The sequence below is a fragment of the Culex quinquefasciatus genome, chromosome 2 (assembly GCF_015732765.1).
Source record: "Culex quinquefasciatus strain JHB chromosome 2, VPISU_Cqui_1.0_pri_paternal, whole genome shotgun sequence".
NCBI classification, from domain to species: domain Eukaryota; kingdom Metazoa; phylum Arthropoda; class Insecta; order Diptera; family Culicidae; genus Culex; species Culex quinquefasciatus.
This window is the reverse complement of record NC_051862.1, coordinates 187,052,364-187,074,384: the sequence shown is the minus strand read 5'-3', so window position 1 is coordinate 187,074,384 and position 22,021 is coordinate 187,052,364. Positions and strand designations below refer to the sequence as shown.

General features: G+C 37.4%; 1 protein-coding gene across 1 annotated transcript; it reads left to right on the top strand.

The window, feature by feature from the left end:
- Positions 1-4,324: 4,324 nt before the first annotated feature.
- On the top strand, positions 4,325-18,287 carry LOC6031168 (CD109 antigen). Its single transcript, XM_038255868.1, has 15 exons — positions 4,325-4,508; positions 8,346-8,517; positions 8,827-9,186; positions 9,236-9,569; positions 9,642-9,937; positions 9,998-10,095; positions 10,156-10,411; positions 10,483-10,686; positions 10,771-10,813; positions 11,353-11,757; positions 11,816-12,109; positions 12,168-13,432; positions 13,493-13,544; positions 17,918-18,019; positions 18,145-18,287. The coding sequence occupies exons 1-15, from the start codon at positions 4,426-4,428 to the stop codon at positions 18,243-18,245; spliced, it is 4,065 nt and encodes a 1,354-aa protein (XP_038111796.1). The 5' UTR covers positions 4,325-4,425; the 3' UTR covers positions 18,246-18,287.
- Positions 18,288-22,021: the final 3,734 nt, after the last annotated feature.

The window sequence follows — 22,021 nt, the reverse complement described above, 5'->3', positions numbered from 1 at the left end:
TTTTGTATGGACAGCTGCCAAATTTGTTTGGAAAAATTTATGGACAAACTAATGATGAAAAATGGCTTCTTTGGGCATACCGAAGGCACCAAAAAAGTTTCAGTCGGATTAAAAAATACAAAAAATAAAATTGAAGAAAAAAGACCGATTTCGTAGAGAATTGCTCTGATATGAAAATTGAAAAAAAAATGTGTTTACTTTTTCAACTTTTATCAAATATTAATTCCGGCCCGTCACTGCTTCAGAAAAATAAGACCGGCCCTCAGGGCCAAAAGGTTGGGCACCCCTATTTTAAACAATAAAATCAACAGAACTAATAAAACTGTAATTTTCTGTTCTTAAAATGTTCAAAAAATATTAGAAATATTGCAGAAATTACAAAAAACTTTAAGTTATATCTGTTTTATTGTCTTTAAAATTAAAATTACACAATTTCTTTTCTTAATAAATTATTTTGTACATTTGGCCCGCAAGTTCATTTGAGCTTCAAATTTGGCCCGGCATTCAAAAACTTTGAGCCCGCCTGCTCTAAACGCTTGAAGTTTGTATGGTTTTCGTCAAAATGTATGGAGAAAAGCAACTGATTCAGTTTTTTACCTGTGGAGGGCGCAAGAGTCGTCAAATCTTGATCATTATTCTAAGATGTTGGACCTTCACTTAATTTCCATTTCCATACATTTTGACGATTATTCCCATACAAATTTCAAGCGATTAGAGGGAGGGGCCCGGATTTGGACCACCCTAATGTGCACCCAAGCAAACGTAGAGAAAATTTTCGTATGTTTAGCAGGGCCGATTTGCTGATTTTCATTATTTAAACAACTTCTTTGCAAAGCTCTTGGTAGAAACATGCTTGTTCACTTCCTATTAACCCTTTCAGGCCTGATGGGTCATATATGACCCATACCGAAATTCGGTTGTATAAAATCACACAGTGCTCAAAACATATAACATTGTTCAGCAAAGTTGTAATTTATGAGTTTCTCTACCTAGGAAAAAATGTTTGAGTGGTTGTTAATGGCCATTTTGACGACCTAGAACATCCTGAAAACCTGAAATTTGGAAACTTCAGAAAATGTTGAAGATAATTCAGGTTTACAACGATTTTTCAAGGCAAATGAAGTTTAGTTATTACCAGTCACATCCTCACGACCATTTGGGACCACTTCGATCCCTTTGGATCTCTTTGGGATGATCTAGGTCCTCCAAAGTGTCCTGGAATACAGATCTTGGAGTCTACCGCCGTAACAACACGATTCTACCAAGTTTCCGATTATGGATCATATTCAGTGATGTCCCTGGGACCCTTTGGCAACCCTCTGAGCTATGTGGGTCACTTTTGGGATGATCTGGGTCCTCCAAAGTGTCCTGAAATACAGATCTTGGAGTCTACCGCCATAACAACACGATTCTACCAAGTTTCCGATTATAGTTCATATTCAGTGATGTCCCTGGGACCCTTTGGCAACACTATGAGCTATGTGGATCACTTTTGGGATGTTCTGGGTCCTCCAGTGTCCTGGAATACAGATCTTGGAGTCTACCGCCGTAACAACACGATTCTACCAGTTTCCGATCATGGTTCATATTCAGTGATGTCCTGGGACCCTTTGGCAACACTATGAGCTATGTGATCACTTTTGGGATGTTCTGGGTCCTCCAAAGTGTCCTAGAATACAGATCTCTACCGCCGTAACAACACGATTCTACCAAGTTTCCGATTATGGTTCATATTCAGTGATGTCCCTGGGACCCATGGCAACACTATGAGCTATGTAGATCACTTTTGGGATGTTCTGGGTCATCCAAAGTGTCCAGGAATACAGATCTTGGAGTCTGCCGCCGTAACAACACGATTTGTTTCCGATTATGGTTCATATTCAGTGATGTCCCTGGGACCCTTTGGCAACACTATGAGCTATGTGATTTCATGATCTTCCTCCAAAGTGTCCTGGAATACAGATCTTGAGTCTACCGCCGTAACAACACGATTCTACAAGTTTCCGATCATGGTTCATATTCAGTGATGTCCCTGGGACCCTTCAACACTATGAGCTATGTGGATCACTTTTGGGATGTTCTGGGTCATCCAGGAATACAGATCTTGAGTCCGCCGTAACAACACGATTCTACCAGTTTCCGATTATGGTTCATATTCAGTGATGTCCCTGGAACCTTTGGCAACCTTCTGAGCTATGTGGATCACTTTTGGGATGATCTGGGTCCTCCAAATGTCAGAATAAGATCTACTGATTAGTTCTACATTTCAGGTCTGTCCCTTGGAAACACTATGAGCTATGTGGATCATTTTGGATGTTCTGGGTCCTCCAAGTGTCTTGGAATACAGATCTTGAGTATACCTCCGTAACAACACGATTGTACCAAGTTTCCGATCATGATTATGAACCATAATCGGAAACTTGGTAAAATCGTGTTGTTACGGCGGTAGACTCCAAGATCTGTATTCCAGGACACTTTGGAGGACCCAGATCATCCCAAAAGTGATCCACATAGCTCATAGTGTTTCCAATGGGTCCCAGGGACATCACTGAATATGAACCATAATCGGAAACTTGGTAGAATCGTGTTGTTACGGCGGTAGACTCCAAGATCTGTATTCCAGGACACTTTGGAGGACCCAGAACATCCCAAAAGTGATCCACATAGCTCAGAGTGTTTCCAAAGGGTTCTAGGGACATCACTGAATATGAACCATAATCGGAAACTTGGTAGAATCGTGTTGTTACGGCGGTAGACTCCAAGATCTGTATTCCTGGACACTTTGGATGACCCAGAACATCCCAAAAGTGATCCACATAGCTCATAGTGTTGCCAAAGGGTCCCAGGGACATCACTGAATATGAACCATGATCGGAAACTTGGTAGAATCGTGTTGTTACGGCGGTAGACTCCAAGATCTGTATTCCAGGACACTTTGGAGGACCCAGAACATCCCAAAAGTGATCAACATAGCTCATAGTGTTGCCAAAGGGTCCCAGGGACATCACTGAATATGAACCATAATCGGAAACTTGGTAGAATCGTGTTGTTACGGCGGCAGACTCCAAGATCTGTATTCCTGGACACTTTGGATGACCCAGAACATCCCAAAAGTGATCTACATAGCTCATAGTATTGCCATGGGTCCCAGGGACATCACTGAATATGAACCATAATCGGAAACTTGGTAGAATCGTGTTGTTACGGCGGTAGACTCCAAGATCTGTATTCTAGGACACTTTGGAGGACCCAGAACATCCCAAAAGTGATCCACATAGCTCATAGTGTTGCCAAAGGGTCCCAGGGACATCGCTGAATATGAACCATAATCGGAAACTTGGTAGAATCGTGTTGTTACGGCGGTAGACTCCAAGATCTATATTCCAGGACACTTTGGAGGACCCAGAACGTCCAATAATGAAATGTAACTTTTTTTTGCCTGTTTCTGTTTACTCATGGAAAAAATGAACTACTGGTACCAAAATTGTAGATTAACACAGCTCAGAAAAATTCAGGCCTGAAAGGGTTAAGCTATTCATCAGTCAAATTTAGTTTAAAATGCTTTTTATGTTCTATAACACCCACCAACAAAATTCCTGCGCAGGCTCAACTCGAGGGGAAGCATTAACTTTAGGGTCACCAGAAACACGTGCACTTTGAATTTTTCAAAAATATTTAAACAGGGCAGAAAGGTTTTTCTCCAAAGTTGTATGGAGAATTAGTGCTGATCGATACTCCCACATATTGCATGCAATTTTTGTACAGCGACGAACCGCCGCAACCAAAGAACAGTTCAGAACAGAAAACCGCACTTTTCGCAGTAGCCACTCTCAGGTTCTCCGAAACCGCAGAATGTTAAACTATCTTGCCAGACGTCACCGTTAATTTCTAATTGAAGCCCCCAGAAAAAAATCGATCAACAACGCATTGCACAGCAGCAGAAAATTGATAAAGAATTTGAAAATTCAATCTTTCTTGAATAAACCAGCTCTTCGCACTTTGGTGATCCCGGGGATTTCCCGAGTTCGTTATTTCTTTTTTTTTCGTTTTTTGTTATTTTCTGTTTTTAATGATCTGTGATGGTGAAACTACCGTTTCATGGTGTAGTGACGTAGACGCTCCTGGCAAGCAGCCGATTAACTATGTTGCGTAAATTTTCGACTTATTTGATTTGAAAAAGAACGTGAGCTACAAAATGAGTTAAACATTCAATAAATAATAATTACGTGAGCAGTCGCTGAATAACCTAAATCTTCCTAAATCTTATTATTTGCTCCAGTTTACGGTACCCGAACAGGATCACCATTTCCAGTATGGACTTCTCTGCTCAGAGCCGACGATCAGTTCTGTGTTGAACGTCGCCGGCGCAACTCGCGAATCCGATTGGTAGTGCTTAATCCTCGTCTTGAAAGTGGCTTCCTGAAGATGCCTCGCTTAAGATTAGATCGCTTGTGGTTTCTGATAGTACTAGTATGGGGCTCCATGATTGGATTATGTCAAAGTCAGAGGTTAGTATTACGTTGATGTTTGGTTAAGGTGTGATCTATGTGGTGATAGTTCCGTTGAAAGGTAGTCCATATCTTAGCCTAGGATAGTTGAACAACTTTGTGTTTTATATGAACACGGTATGGAGGAAGCAAAATATTATAAATCGAAAACACCCATGGGAGTTTTATACGTATACGTTAAACAATTAAACAAATTGTGCATTCGTGCTAACTATTTTTTGATTGTTGGAAAACCCGCCTTACCTTATCTCATCTACATACATTGGACTGAAACAAGCAAGCACGCATACCGGAACACCACTCAATTGTGAGGAGCAACTGCGCGTTAGTGTATGGTGAGCTTTTCATGTAATGGTGTGCGTGAATTATTAAGCTCGTTTCGAGCGTGCGGGGATTTCCGTACAATTTGAGCACGACAACGTCCAATTCGATTTGGGAGGGCCTCCCTCGCGGATTTTTCGTTTGCGTGTAGAAAGTTGTGTTTTATCTTCCTGATTGAGAAAATCACGTTATCAAAAACAAAAATGTGTTTTTTCATACTAATGGAGACGTATGGTACCAAACAAAAATTAAAGAAATTGATTAAAAAGTACCTTTTTCGAAAGTTTATGCTAATCAAAGGTAAAAGAAATGTAAAACATTTCAAAACACGTCATATAGTAAGGCTTATTAACAAATAATTCGAATTCACTTGAGCCACCATGCTCCTCCTCCCACGGTACCTTATATAGGAAAACTCATTTTTTTCTGAAAACGCAACTTTCACCGATAGAATATTATCTTTTTAATAGTATCAAAAATATCACAATTTTTCAAAAAAAAGTTTCCTTTTTGATGGTTTTATTCCACAGCAAAAAATGATCCATAAACAGGCTGTGGAGTCAGGAGTCTTTTTTAGTGACTCAGACTTCAGAAGATTTAGTGACTCCGATGCCGACTTCAGCTTTTCAAAATTTGTCAGTCCGACTCGGCGAACCCGTCTTTGTAGAATAAAGGTTAGGGGATATTTCCATGTTACGACAACAGTAAGACAGGTAAACTAGAAGAATTGGATGTTACGAATATTTCAAAATTAAATGTTTTATAATTCCAGCCTATAACATGTTGAGGAATCTTAATGCGATTTAAAAAAATCTTAAATGGTGTTTAAAATTTCCAAAACTTTATAAAATGAAAAAAAAAAAAAAAACAAAAATTTAAACCTCTCTCTCCATAGTCAATTCAGAAACAAAGCAAAGAAGCTTTAAATTTCCCTATTTCCAATCAATGGGAATTCCCAAGATTAATTTTCCTTCTTCTCTGCTGTGCTGTACTGCTTTCATTGATAGTGAAATAATCGCAACATTTGAAAGTGTGAGCTCGGTAGCATGAAGGATCGCGATCAGTTAAATTCTGATCGTATAGTCGGACGCAACTCGTGAACCTTGTATGATGGTGCTGCAAACCTGCATACATATAATTCAACCAAAAGGTGTCGGATCATTGTCAAGTGTGAGATTCTTAAGTAAAATTGTATGACATCCATAAAACCTTAACCGATTACGCTTTTTTTTATTGTCAACCTAGTGATTACAAACCTGGGTAATTCTCTACCAACTCACACGAAATCGGGAAAAGTTGCCCCGACCCCTCTTCGATTTGCGTGAAACTTTGTCCTAAGGGGTAACTTTTGTCCCTGATCACGAATCCGAGGTCCGTTTTTTGATATCTCGTGACGGAGGGGCGGTACGACCTTCCATTTTGCACATGCGAAAAGAGGTGTTTTTCAATAATTTGCAGCCTGAAACGGTGATGAGATAGAAATTTGGTGTCAAAGCGACTTTTATGTAAAATTAGACGCCTGATTTGATGGCGTACTCAAATTCCGAAAAACGTATTTTCATCGAAAAAACACTAAAAAGTTTTAAAATTCTCCCATTTTCCGTTACTCGACTGTAAAAATTTTGGAATATGTCATTTTATGGGAAATTTAATGTACTTTTCGAATCTACATTGTCCCAGAAGGGTCATTTTTTCATTTAGAACAAAAATTTTCATTTTAAAATTTCGTGTTTTTTCTAACTTTGCAGGGTTATTTTTTAGAGTGTAACAATGTTCTTCAAAGTTGTAGAACAGACAATTACAAAAATTTTGATATATAGACATAAGGGGTTTGCTTATAAACATCACAAGTTATCGCGATTTTACGAAAAAAAGTTTTGAAAAAGTTACTTTTTGCGTTTCTCTTTGTTTCGTCGTCCGTGTCTGTCGCGGGTGACCATAAACGGCCATGATCGATGACGACCAACTTTTTCAAAACTTTTTTTCGTAAAATCGTGATAACTTGTGATGTTTATAAGCAAACCCTTATGTATATATATCAAAATTTTTGTAATTGTCTGCTCTACAACTTTGTAGAACATTGTTACACTCTAAAAATAACCCTGCAAAGTTAGAAAAACACGAAATTTTAAAATGAAAAATTTTGTTCTAAATGAAAAATGACCCTTCTGGGACAATGTAGATTCGAAAAGTACATTAAATTTCCCATAAAATGACATGTTCCAAAATTTTTACAGTCGAGTAACGGAAAATGGGAGAATTTTAAAACTTTTTAGTGTTTTTTCGATGAAAAATACGTTTTTCGGAATTCTGAGTACACCATCAAATCGGGCGTCTAATTTTACATAAAAGTCGCTTTGACACCAAATTTCTATCTCATCACCGTTTCAGGCTGCAAATTATTGAAAACACCTTTTTCGCATGTGCAAAAATGGAAGGGGTCGTACCGCCCCTCCGTCACGAGATATCAAAAAACGGACCTCGGATTCGTGATCAGGGACAAAAGTTACCCCTTAGGACAAAGTTTCACGCAAATCGAAGAGGGGTCGGGGCAACTGCTGTGTGAGTTGGCGGAGAATTACCCACCTAGATTTCAGAATATCGAAACAAAAAGTATTGCAAGTATACTTTATTACAGTTATGAATAGTTATTTCCTAAACTTTTACGTCTTGGATGTGGCCCAAAATTCGAAATTTGTGAAAAGATTAAAAAAGTCTTGATTCGATTTTAAATGCATAAATATGCGTTCAACAATGTATTCTGAAAATATTCGAAATAATTCTTAATTCCAATTACTTACATATGCATATGAAAATTATGCAAGGTTTCAATTAAAAACTGTTGACCATGCAGGTTTGAACACTAATTTAAATTCAAATGCAAAAATATTGTATTGCTTGAAAAATTGTTTTTTTTCAGCTTGTACTGATGCTATGTTAATGCCATATTATTTATAAATCGACGCCGTCGTGCTATCATGTCGTACGTCGCTTTTTGACTATCCGAGAAAAACGCGTTTTAATGTTTGACCTTGAATAAACAAAAACGAGAGCACGCAATGTAAACAATATCACACACGTTTTGTTTGGTTGACCATTCTGTGCATTGCCCAGAAGTTTGGTTGAATTTGGTTGCCAGAGTCCCGAGTTATAATTGAAAATGTATACGGTAGTCAAGCATCTGTGTCAAACGCGATCTGACCTGAAGTCCCTTTGGCCAATTGTCACATCAATTTACAGGCAGTGTCAAGATAGCTCGACAGGATTAGAACTTCTTACAAATGAAAAGTGACAAAAATTTTTGGAACTTTTTTGATTTTCATCTCAGGATTGAAATCGAATTTTGGGGATCTGTGAAGGTCAAAAGATGAGGCATTGTGAGCTGCACAAAATGGCGTTCTTAACTCAATTTGGCCCAAAATGCACGTACGACTAGTTAGCACGACGGCAACGAAATGTTGAAGCATTGTATGTAATTTTAAATCTAATCATGTGAACTTTTTTTGGTAATTCCAGCTTATCTATTTTGGGCCAAAAAACCATTCGACCATTTGCACCCTACACAGTAAGCATAACAAACACATTATCGAAGGATGTTCAACTGGAGATCTTGCTTTACGGATCTGACCTGGACGACAAACAAACGATTAAAGCAAAGCGTGAATCTGAGCAAAGGATTACATTTGAGGTTTGTGTGGGTTTATATACTAACTCGTGGGCTAGCAAAAAAGTTTTTTTTTTAATAGAATAGATGAAAGTTCTTCATCGTCGTCCTTCAATTTTACGGTCCTTAATAATTCGGCCTAGAATCCCCCAGATTCTTTTTTTTTATTTAACAGATTAATGGTGGTCTAAAGAAATGCCTAAAGTAATCATTTAATCATTTTGATATTTGTTTATTTTTTTGTAAATTTTATCATGAGTTTATAATATTTTTTTTTATTGTTTTAAAGTGATGAACTCTCTTAAATGATAAAACACATTTCATACATTTTAGACAAAACATGTCACGGATGGCGAATACCACCTGTCTATCAGGAGTTTGGACCACAGTGTAACATTCCGGGAAGATATTGAACTCATATCCGATCCCAGAGTGTTTTCCATATTCATCCAGATCGACAAACCTGTTTATAAACCGGGTGACATGATGCACTTCCGAGTTATTGTGATAGACTCGGACACCAGGCCAGTGACAAATCTGTCCTATGTGACAGTCGGACTAAAGGACTCTACCGATACTTCCATACGGGAGTGGCAGTATGCAAAGCTTCACAACGGGGTGTTTGAATCTGCTGTGCTGATGCCTTCTTCGCCAAACTTGGGTAAATGGTTGTTGACTGTAGAATCCGAACAGGTTTGTTTTTTCCTACATATTGTAGAAAAAAATGCATTTTTTCGTTCAGTTTCAGGTACAGAAAATTAAAGAATTTGAAGTTAAACCGTATGTATTGCCCAAATTTTGGATCAAGGTGTACCCAACGGAGGTTCTCCTAGCTGGGAAAAATACTATAAAGCTTACAGTGGAGTCGGAGTTTACATTTGGCAGACCAGTTGCAGGAGTGGTTAAAGTAGATCTGTATTTTAGTAAAATAAGAAGAAACTCGGAACACTCAATTAGTAAATATTTTGAAAGGATGACTATGTTTGAATTTTTCCTTAATGAGGAAGTTGATTTGGATGATGATAAAGAGTTTGCGGACGTTTTTGTCAATGTTACTGTAACTGAGAAGCACACAAGTAAGTCAATCATTTGTTTTAGTCCGAAATGTTACTTTATTCAGATTCCTACAATGTCACTTTTTATTCTAGATACAACACTATTTATTTTTGAACCAATTCGCGTGTTTAGGGATGAATTTGACATCGCTCTTATCAAACCATGGCCAATGTTTCGCCCTGGGATGCCGTTTCCGTTGCAAGTTTCATTCAAAGATAGGATGGGACGTACGGCTGGTAGCGGACAAACGGTAACAACTCGGGTTACTTATCGACTGAACAACGAAGAGGATAGAGAAACCGATATTGTGGGAACTATCAGCAGCAGAGGATTACTATCTCTGCCGAATATTGTGCCCCCAGTAACTGCAACAGAAATGAACGTTCAGGTATGTTTTAAAGCATTGCTATTTACGATGAACCTCTATTGATAGCTTATTTTTTCATAGATCTCCTACGAATCTGTGGACTTTGAAGAGACAATTGATGGAGCAATTTCGAAGAGTAATCAGTACCTCCGAATTATATTACCAGAAAAATACAACAAGTAAGTTACAACAAGGTTAGAGTTATTTATTCCTGACAATCATATTCTATTGTTCAATAGGTTACGTCCAAACAGAGAGGTGCAATTTGAAATTGTTTGCTCCGAGCCGATGAGCTACATAACATATGTTCTTGTGGCCAGAGGAGTTGTTGTCGATTCAAAACTTGTAAAAACATTCCGCAGAAAAAAATTCTCTCTAAAATACAAAATGAAACCAAACTTGGCACCCAGGGCGCGCTTAATTGTGTTTTATACCAACAAAGAATACATGATCTGGGACAGTATAGTGCTTGATTTCGATGTTTTTCATAATGATGTAAGAGTGAAACGCCACATTTTGGTTACGATATATGCAACTCAAGTTAATTTCTTTTTGTTCGATTTCAGTTCAAAATTTTCTTGGACGAGAAAAAATACAACCCAGGTCAAGAGGCTTACATAGATGTGGAGGCGACTTCCGACTCGTATGTCGCATTTCATGCGATTGACCAGAGCGTTTTGCTAGTAAATGATAGCTGGAACGATTTGACAAAGGCGAACGTCGTAAAAGAATTTGATTCCTTCGGTGACAATGAGTTTGACCCATTCCACGTAAGTTGAGTTTTCTATGCTTTCTAAAAACCATTAATGAATCACTTTTCTGTACTAATAATTTCCTCATATCTAAAATTACAGTCAATGGGATTATTTATGCAAACAACGTCTAAACAAGACTCGGGTAAGTTTGATTTAGTTATGTCAAAATGTACTTAGTACAACTTTGATAACATCGATCAACTATGGGGGTCTGTGTATAGTTTAATTGGAAAATGCGTGCAACCAATGTCAATTTTTTTTCAAGAGTTTAAAAAATGTGTGTAATTTGTTTGGAAAACTAATTAATCTCGCTATCCTTCACATGATTTTGGGACCTCTTCCCGTTTTTTTAAAGCTGGCTCATAGGGGAAATTCTCGTATTTTTGGCAAAACTATGTATAGAAACTAGCTGGCTCACTTCCTACGCGATTTAAGTTGAAAACGCTTTTTATGAGCTGCATTTGAATGTCGAAGTGCTGATATGGCAACATTAGAGGCACGATTTATTTAGATGCTGTTCCCCTAGCTGGATTTGTTGAACCTAAACGTTGTAGTTTCGGGATTGTAAATGATTTGTGAAACGAAAAAAGTTTACAATCGTGCATGAAGAACTTCACGTTGATAGATATTTGAGAAATATTGAGCAAAATGTTCTAAAATAACATTAAAATCCCATTTCAGGCACAGCAAAACTGTCCAGATACGGACTAGGATTTCAAAATGCCAAAGAGATTCTGCACATAAGAACCATCTTTCCTGAAACATGGTTGTGGCAAAATGTGTCCATGGAGGGCAAAACCGATGTATCTTTTTCGGCCCAGGTGCCAGACACGATGACGTCGTGGCTGGTGACAGGATTCGCGCTCAGTCCCACGACCGGGCTGGGTCTCATCCACGAGCCGATCACTTTCAAAGTGGAGAAAACGTTTTATATCGTGGCGCACCTCCCGTACTCCATCAAGCGTGGCGAAGTTACCGTCATTCAAGTGATGATCTACAATTTTATCGGAAATACTTTGATCACTGATGTACGTCTATACAACAAGAACGACGAAATTGAGTTTGTGGATCAATCTTCGAGTGACAGTAATCCAACGTGCAAAGTTCGTATAAACTTGTTTAATCTAAAGATCTATCGTTACAGCAATGCGCCGCACCAAGGCTGTCATTATGCCCGGGAATTCTGGTAGACAGGTGTCCTTTTTAGTAAAAGCCAAAAAGATTGGAGAAATTGCTGTGAAGATTGAAGCGGTCAACAGTTTGAAACAGGATTCCGTCGAGCATATACTTCGGGTGGAGCCAGAGAGTTACTTGTCCAGCAAAAACGAGCAAAGATATATTGAGCATCAGGAATACAAATCAACGCAAGAAAATATAACAATTGACATTCCAAGATATACTTTACCCGGCTCCATAGAAATCGCGTTTGATTTGGATCGTAAGCGTTTAAAAAAACATGTTTCGTTAGGCTTATTTTAACTTTTTTTAAATTTCAGCAAATTTCTTAAGTATTCCGATTAAAAATATCAATCAACTGATGCAAACTCCTAAAGAATATGGGGAAGCTAATATGTTAGATTTTGTTCCACAAGTTGTTGCGTTGGATTATCTTACGGAATCCAAAATGGATAATGAAAACCTTAAAAACAAAATGATCAATTATATAAAAACAGGCTATCATAATCAGTTGAAGTACAAGTTAAACAATGGTTCTTTTTGTAACTGGGAATCTGAAGAGCACAAAAAAGGAAGCATATTTATCACGTCATTAGTGGCAAAATCATTCAAAATTGCAGCAAAACATGTTGACGGATTGATAAGCAACGAAATTGTCGAATCTGCCTTAAAGTGGCTAGCCAGTAATCAACAGAGCGACGGAAGTTTTGTAGAAGTTGGAGACAAAATTCACAACGGATTGCAGAGCAAATATGCCCTTACTGCATATGTTCTGGCGGCATTTCTCGAAGTCGGGGAATTGGCAAACAAATATTCCGCAAATATTAACTCTGCTATTGAGTATTTGGTGAAAATTCATACAAAACTGGTCGACCCATACGACTTGGCGTTGACAGCGTATGCACTATCATTGAAGCAACATGAGGCCGGAAAACGGTGTTTGGATAACATAATTGAGCGTTCGAATCAAACAGGTGCTGTCAGATTGTGGAACGAGGGCCCATTTTCAACCGAAATCGGAAGTTATGTTGTACTTACATTTTTGCAATATTATCCCGTCATCGAGGCAACACCCATTGTAAACTGGCTGACCAACAAACGATCTGAAACTGGTGGGTTTAGTTCAATTCAAAGCACATTCATTGGGCTGCGAGCAATGGCTCAATATGCATTGAAGGCATCGGTGGACGCATATGACTATACAATCACATTGAGATGGAAAAAATTGCTAGCGAAAAAATTCAATGTAAACAGGTACAATGCTCGTTATACTCAAACTACCATCGTACCATCAGACGTAAGACAGGTATCGGTGGAAATTGATGGCATAGGAATCGGCTATTACCAAGTAGCTTATCAATATCGCACTGAACTGAAAGACGCTAAGCATGGATTTGATTTGAGTCTGAAGTTGATGGAAGACAGCAATTACCGTGTACAAAACTTGAAAGTCTGCACTAAGTTTAGGAAGCCTGAATCGTACACTACATCCAATTTAGCATACGTTGAAGTGTTCTTCCCAAGCGGCCTTCACGTCAATAATGAAAACGCAATAACAGATCTTGCAAGCAGACACAAAATCATGGTAATTTGAAAAATCAATTTATGTGACAAAAACTATATTTTTCCATTTTTTTTTTCTTAGAAAATCAAATTGCTTAACCAGGGAACTAACGTTCGCGTGTACTACAATAGTTATTTTCCCAAATTCTAAACAGTCTTTTCAAGACTAACCCCACCTGAAATTTTTGTTGTATTTTACAAACGAAGCCATCTTTTTAAGAGAACTTTGCTTGCAAAATGCGTCAAAACAAAGGTAAACGCAAATCTTCTGAAGATTTGATCGTTACGTCGGTGAAGCGTTTGAACGCTAAACCGGCTAACGGAAACAGAAAAAGAAAACAGCCTCTTCTGAGGTCTGATTCTGATTCTGAATGTGAGGTCAATCCTCCAATTCCATTGACAAACAGTTTCGGTGTTTTATCCGAAACTGATGACAAGGAACCTTCTCCTCGTACTGAGCCTTCTGCCGTCGAGAAACGAGTAAAGGCTCCGCCAATTGTAGTGACTTCCGTCTCCGATTTGGCCAGCTTTCGAACGCAACTGAAGAATTGCAAGGAAACTTGCAATTTGAAAGTTTCGTTCCAGCTTGGTCGAAGAGGAGAATGTCGCTTGTTGACGGAATCTTTACAAGATCACCAAACTTTTGTTGGTTATTTGAAAAACCACAAACACAATTTCTACACGTATGAGACCAAGAATGCTCGCCCATTCAAGGCGGTCTTGAAAGGTCTCTCCAACGACTTGTCGGTGGATGAGATCAAAAACGAACTTAAGGTGTTGCTTGGCTTTGCCCCATCCCAAGTAATACCAATGAAGAAAAAATCAAACGGGAATATTTCTCGCTTTGGTTTGACTTCACAATTTTATCTGATTCATTTCAACAGAAATGAAATCAACAATTTGAAACTTTTGGACAAAGTTCAGTTTTTGTTCCATGTACGGGTAAAGTGGGAGCATTTTAAGAAACATGGCGGTAATGGCCAGAATCTGACCCAGTGCCGGCGTTGCCAGGCATTCGGTCACGGTACTGATCATTGCGCCATGGTTCCAAAATGCATGGTTTGCGGGGATTCTTCTCACGACAAGGACAATTGTCCCGTGAAAGAAGTCACCCAATTTAAATGTGCAAATTGTGGTGGAAATCACAAATCAAATTTCTGGGATTGCCCCATCAGAAAAAGGTTTTGGATTCTCGTGCTAAGCATCAGCCGAAATCCAAACCGAAATTTTCTCAAAGTCAGGTTGTACCTGCATCTTTAAATCAAACGTTCGTGCTGTCTCACTCGAACAATTCTAGAAATACCCCTACCGTGGAAAAGTTAGGTAACAACAATGGCATTTCTTATGCTAACGTCGTTTCGGGTTCGGGTTCATCCACGAATTTTAAATCCTCTACCAATCTTTCTGAAATTGGGCAGGTACCTCAAATCTCATTTGAAAATTTTTCTGCTGGCAACGCTTTGGGATCTTCTGATCTCGGCGATGTTACGTTTGAAAAATGACTTTTTGCAAAACTCACTGTTTGGTTTGATTCAAACAATGAGTAATGCTACATCCATGATGGAAGCAATCCAGATTGGATTAAAATTTGCGAATGATGTTGTTCTTACCCTGAAGTTTAATCATGGATCTAAGTAATTCCATCAATATTATGAATTTTAATGCTCGCTCTTTAAAAGCGAAAGAAAATGAATTTTTCAACTTTTACGAGTTCATAACGTGCATGTTGCTGTTATAACCGAAACATTTTTAAAAACTGGCACTTATTTGAAAAGTGATCCAGATTATAAAGTTATAACTAATAACCGAATGAATCGAAATGGCGGTGGAGTTGCAATAGTTATCCACCGTAGTATGACTTATAGCACGTTACGTGACTTTAAGTTAAAAGTTATTGAAAGTTTGGGCATTGAACTTGAAACTTCTTTTGGGAAAATTATGATTGCAGCTGCATATTTGCCATTCCAATGCACTGGGAAAATAAAAATTATTTCAAAGGGGATTTGAATAAACTTACTCGGCATAGATCTCGATTTTTGATCATCGGTGATTTTAATGCCAAACACCAATCTTGGAATAATTCAAAAGTAAATTCCAATGGTAAAATTCTATTCAGAGATTGCACTTCTGGTCTTTATTCGGTTTTATACCCGAATGGGCCAACTTGCTTTTCTTCTGTTAGAAATCCATCAACAATTGATTTGGTTTTGACAAATCAAAGTCAGTATTGTGGTCCTTTAGTGACTCATGCTGATTTTGATTCTGATCACCTTCCAGTAACTTTTTCACTTTCTCATGAAGCAGTTACCAGACCCAATAGTTCTGTGTTTAATTACCACAAAGCTAATTGGGACAGGTATCAGCATCATATTGAGAATAATTTAAATCATGATTTTGTTTTAGAAACCAAAGCTGATATTGATTCAGCCTTGGAATCTTTAACTAATGCAATTTTGGATGCTAGGAATATTGCTATTCCTAAAGTCCAAGTCAAATTTGATTCTCCCATTATTGATGACGATCTTCAGCTTCTGATTCGTCTGAAAATGTTCGCCGAAGACAGTATCAACGTTCTCGTGATCCTGCACTGAAGCGAATTCAAAAGATTTGCAAAAGGTTATTGACCACAGATTCACTCTCCTGCGAAATGAAAAGTTCGCAAGAGATGTCGAACAAATTAAACCTTATTCCAAACCTTTTGGAAACTTTCAAAGGTTCTTAAGAAACCTCAAAACCCATCCCTTCTTTAAAAGATGGTGATAATATTCTATTAACTAATGGGGAAAAAGCTCAAAAACTTGCTCAGCAGTTTGAGAGTGCTCATAATTTCAACTTGAATGTTTTGAGTCCTATTGAAAATCAAATTTCAATAGAATTTCAGAATATTGTTGAACAAGAATTTTCATCAGATGAAGTTTTTAATACGGATCTGAATGAAATAAAATCTATTATCAAAAAATTTAAAAATATGAAAGCCCCTGGTGAGGATGGCATTTTTACATTTTAATTAAAAATTACCAGAAGCAACTTTAAGTTGCTTGGTCAAAATTTTCAACAAATGTTTTGATTTGGCATATTTTCCCAGTAGTTGGAAAAATGCCAAAGTAATTCCGATTTTGAAACCGGATAAAAATCCTGCTGAAGCCTCAAGCTATCGGCCCATTAGTTTGCTTTCATCTATTAGTAAATTATTCGAAAGAATAATTCTTAATAGAATGATGACGCACATTAATGAAAATTCAATTTTCGCTGATGAGCAGTTTGGATTTCGCCTTGGGCATTCAACTACTCATCAGTTGTTGAGAGTTTCAAATTTAATTCGAAGCAACAAATCTGAGGGCTATTCTACTGGCGCTGCTCTTCTAGACATAGAAAAAGCATTTGACAGTGTTTGGCATAAAGGTTTGATTGCGAAATTGAAAAGGTTTAATTTTCCGATTTATATCGTGAAAATTATTCAAAATTATTTGACGGATCGTACTCTGCAGGTATGTTATCAGAATAGCAAATCTGATCAACTACCTGTACGTGCTGGCGTCCCTCAAGGAAGCATTTTGGGTCCAATTTTATACAATATTTTTACTTCTGACTTGCCTGATTTGCCCCCAGGATGTCAGAAATCACTTTTTGCTGATGATACAAGCATCTCCGCCAAAGGCAGAAGCCTTCGTGTCATCACAAGAAGATTACAAAAAGCTTGGATATTTTCAATTCTTATTTGAAAGAATGGAAAATTACTCCAAATGCTGCAAAACTCAACTTATTATTTTCCCTCACAAACCAAGGGCTGATTTTCTTAAACCAAAAGTCATCACATTATAAAGATGAATGAGGTAAATTTAAAGTGGGAGGATCAAGTGAAATATCTTGGACTTGGTTTTGACAAAAACCTTACTTACAAGGATCACATTGAAAGTATCCAGGTTAAATGTAACAAATATATTAAATGTTTGTATCCACTTATAAACAGGAATTCTAGACTTTGTCTCAAGAATAAACTGTTAATTTATAAACAAATTTTCAGACCTGCCATGCTTTATGCTGTGCCGATCTGGACAAGCTGTTGCTTAACCAGGAAGAAAAAACTTCAGAGGATTCAGAACAAAATTCTGAAAATGATTCTGAAACTTCCTCCCTGGTTCAGCACCAGTGAACTTCATCAATTAGCCGAAGTTGACACTTTGGATGTTATGTCCAATAAGATAATTGATGCATTTCGACAAAAATCATTGCAGTCTTCAGCTGCATTGATCCGCTCTTTATATAGTTTATAAGTTAGTTTTAAGGTATCCCTTTTCCCTTTTGTACATGTAGGACCTCCTACATTTGAAATCACTGAATAGCGAAAGCTACAATATTTCATGAATAAATGAAAGTTGCTAGTATTTAAAATTGAGGTGAAAAGTCATCGTTTGTGATTGGACACTCAATAATATTTTAACTGAATGAATGTACATGGAAAAGAAATTTGAATAAATATAAATTAAAAAAAAAAAAAAAAAAAGTTTGGGAGAGTTTGACTCTTGCTTTATAGTCAAAGCTGAGCGTCGCTATGACGTCGCATTGCATCGTCCTGCCCATGTTGTTGTGTATGATGCCGTGGATAACAGTAAGTTGCTTGTTTTACATTTTAACCCATGACCTGCCTCTGTGGTGCTTAAAGCTTGTGCCATGTGAATGTGATTTCCTTGATGGCATGTAACGACTCTCTGATACTTTTTTTTTCTATTGCAGATGTGTTTGCTATAAAGAAATACGACGGAATTGTTAACCAACCATGCGATATCTGCCAAGATGAAGATTGTGAAACTATGGCATGCAAAGTTGCCAAATAATCGCAATAAAATGTTTAAAGTCTAAATAAATAAGAAAGAACATAAACATGACATGTTTTATTCATTTTATTGATATTCCATTTTTCAATGAGCCTAACTGAAAATGCTCGCATGAATGTAAATTTTGCACACCAATATGCGATTGGAAACATTGTTTCATGTTTTTGTCCTCCCCATCCAGTTTATTTTAATATTTTTAATCAAAAAGGGCATCACAGATCGGGAAAGACATAAAACTTTAGAAAAAACATGTTTTCAAATATTTATTCAAATTTTGCAATTTTCTGTAGTAGCATGACTGTTATAATGTAAACAGCATTTTTTGATACTTTTTGCTTCCAAATTTTGAAAAAGGGCTTGAAGTTTTGTTCCGAGAATCCAAGCTTCATTTTTCGATATCTCGCTACGGAAAGGCGGTTTTGAAAAAAAAGATGTGTTTTACAATAATTCGTAAAAAGCTTGACCAATTTAACATAAGTTTGCCTTTGACAGCATTTGAATTGGATGTATGGGCTTACAGATATAAGCATAATTACATTGCTCATCACTGAAAAAAGTATATTTTTTCAGTGTGGTAGAAACCTGGATGGTAAATGAGCTTACGTAAATATTAAAACGAGTCAAATTAAAAAGCTGTCAAAGGCAAACTTATAGGAAATTGGACGAGCTATCTTGTAAAAATATTTTCGAGAGAAAAAAAAATCAAGTCTGTCATATAGAAATTGCCAAAAACCACAAAAAAAACCTTTTTTTTCAACATTTTTATCGCTGTACCTTCACAAGGATTGGACATAGGACAAAGGTCAATATGGAGACATTTATGTAAAATTTTCTTGGGAATCGATTACCACAATCGGTTTTTGAAAATTCCGACATTTAGACCACTTAAAAAAAAAACAGATTTAGTAAATGATTTTTGTGTATTTTTTTTAGGAGAGACATACAATCCTTCATTTTTCGTGAGTCTTTTTGTTACATTTTAGGCTATTCCTCAAAAATTTTGAACGAAAAAAAATCGTGATATCACCTTCAAGCTTTACTGTGAAACTTAAAAATTGAAAAATCTCAGAAAGCCCGTCCAATTTCCTACATGTTTGTCTTTGACCACTTTTTGATACGATGCAACGGTTTCGAGACAGTAATTTTCGCTTCGCTTCGCTAGGAGACGGTGATTGCAAACTTGTCTAATCCCAAGTTGCCAAGGAATTGATAACTGGGAAGAGAACCAACTCCACCTGAACCAAATTCTCACCACCATGACAGCCGCCCATTGCCGGCCGCTCCCATCTCCACCGCGCACCAGGGACAAGGATAAGGATTTGGAAGACGGGAAGTGTTGATGCTCTACTTTTTTAAGGGGTTTCGAGACAGTAATTTTTAAATTATAAAATACAAAACTATTTAAATAACTACGCCCTTCTCAAATGTCATTTCTGAGTACAATTGGCTCCATATACACAAAAAATGGCTTATATACTGCCGTTTTACGGCGATATGATGTATACGCCATTTTGGACATTTTTAATTTTATTGTACAGTCTGATAAAGAATCTTAAAAGCTAGGGTAGGGTAGTCATCAATGAGACACTTTTGGTTTTCAACTTTTAAGGATTTTTCTAATTTTTTCATCAGCATGTTTTAATGAGCTTTTTGTTTCATTTTATTTGTTTTAGTGTGTTTAAACATTGACCAAAATATGAGATCGATCCGACATCTACAGCCAGAGCTATTCAACTGTCTCATTGTAGACGCACTTGGCAGGAACAATGAGACAGCTGGGGAACAATGAGACACTCTACGAAAATCAATACTTTTCTAGTAAAACATCATGTTTTTGTATTGTTCCATTACAAGTGACTTGCCTTGAACATTTTAGAGCAATTTTCCCAACATGAAACATTAATTAACAAAAGTTATACTCAAAATTATTTAAATTTTGTAAAATCCATATATTTATACCACATAACTTGTATGTCTGATTAAATGAAGTTAAAACTCTATAAATATGCCAAAAATCACTTTCAATTCATGTTTTGAAAGATTTACATGGATTTTGAAATGTTTAATGAAGAAAAATCAAAGTGTCTCATTGTTACCCATGGGCTAAAATGAGTGGGGAACAATGAGACAGCCCTGGATTCTGGGTATATTCTAAATTTTGGTCAAACCTAATGAAAGGACATTGTAGCCCAACTCAATCCTTATGGAACGTCGAAAGAAATTTGAAGAAATATGAGTTTTGGTGTAAATGGCAGCCTACGAGCGAAAAAGTATTTTTTGTCCATAATTTACTTTTACACCCGAGAATCAAACATTTATGAATAACTTTTCAAGGGAGCGTCCATAACCAAAGCCACTAATATGGCAGACGTGTATCTCGTAGACACTCATTTCCCCCAAATATGATCCAGATTGGTTGAAACTACGACTTGTGAGAGCCATTTTATCATTGTTCCCCGTGTCTCATTGATGACTACTCTACCCTACCTCCTGGCGAAAGAATTTTTCAAAAAACTGCTCTGGGGCCCATTTTATTAAGCAAACAAACAATGATGTATGCGCCAATTTTACTCATCATGATGTATGTATACATTGATAAAAGTCAAATTCAATACTGTTAAAATGTTGATTTGTGGTTTTGGGACCAAATCAAGACTTGGCAATATTTGATTACATTATTTCGATTTAATTCTTAAAGGGACGTCCATTAGGCGTCATCCATAAAGTACGTCACGTTCTGAGGGAAGAGGGGGGTTTTGAGAAAGCGTGACGTTGCGTGTTAAAAGCATAGGGAAATCGTGACAAAGGGGGGTGGAATAAATTTTGGCTGATTTTAATGTTACATACTTAATGGATGACACCTTATCTACATCCACGTAGACACTTTTTTGAAAATTCTAGACCCACCCACCTCCCTTGCTGACAATTTTTCATGCAAAAAATGTGTTTATGGACATAGACAATCGATAAGGGAGCGTTAATTTATTACGTAACGCAAAAAGTCGGATTTATAGACCCCCCCCCCCTCGTATCAAAATTTCCATACAAATTTTAAATTTTTGTATGGAGCGTAACACGGCCTCCGACCCCCTCCCCCAACTGCGTTACGTAATAAAAGAACGCTTCCTAATACTTTCCCCCCTTATAGTATCCACGTGTAAAATGCATTACGGGATCCACTCAGCTATCAAATTGCTGGCACAAAAAATAAAGCCAGCTTTGATCGAGCAATGTATACATTAGGGTGGGTACGGATTTTGAAAAGTTCTCAGATCAAGTTCTGGTGTGGTTCCCCTTGTAGGGCATACCCATTGGGACTCTCACGCCAAATTTTAGCTCATTTGGCTGTAAACTGGCTTGTCTCAAGCTGGTTCAAGTTTACATGGAAATTACTATGGGAAATTTTGATTTTTCGTTCATTCGTTCCTACTGGCCTGGGAAAAACATGTAGAAACTTCTAGGATGGCCAGAAATGAGCGGAATCGTCTGGAGAACAACTTTCCCTAAGAGACCAGGTCGATTCGTTCAACCCCCATCGAGCTCAACGGCAATACATCCGGGGTTTTCGGAACCAACGGTTTCCCCCAAAAAGCAACAAATTTTCCTTAGCATGCTATGAATGCTGATGAACACCGCGACGCCACATGTAAAACAGCTAGCACGTGGACTAGCATCGCCTATAAAAAATTATTTTTAATTACTTTTTGAACAATAGAATAATATTTATGGAGATCCTGATACTATTTAGCTGTATTCTAAACCTCCAAATATGAAAA

Coding starts and splice junctions, on each gene's coding strand:
- LOC6031168 (XM_038255868.1), top strand. CDS start 4,426: ATGCCTCGCTTAAGATTAGATCGCTTGTGGTTTCTGATAGTACTAGTA. Junction 4,509..8,345: donor GGATTATGTCAAAGTCAGAG/GTTAGTATTACG, acceptor TGGTAATTCCAG/CTTATCTATTTTGGGCCAAA. Junction 9,570..9,641: donor TGTAACTGAGAAGCACACAA/GTAAGTCAATCA, acceptor TTTTTATTCTAG/ATACAACACTATTTATTTTT.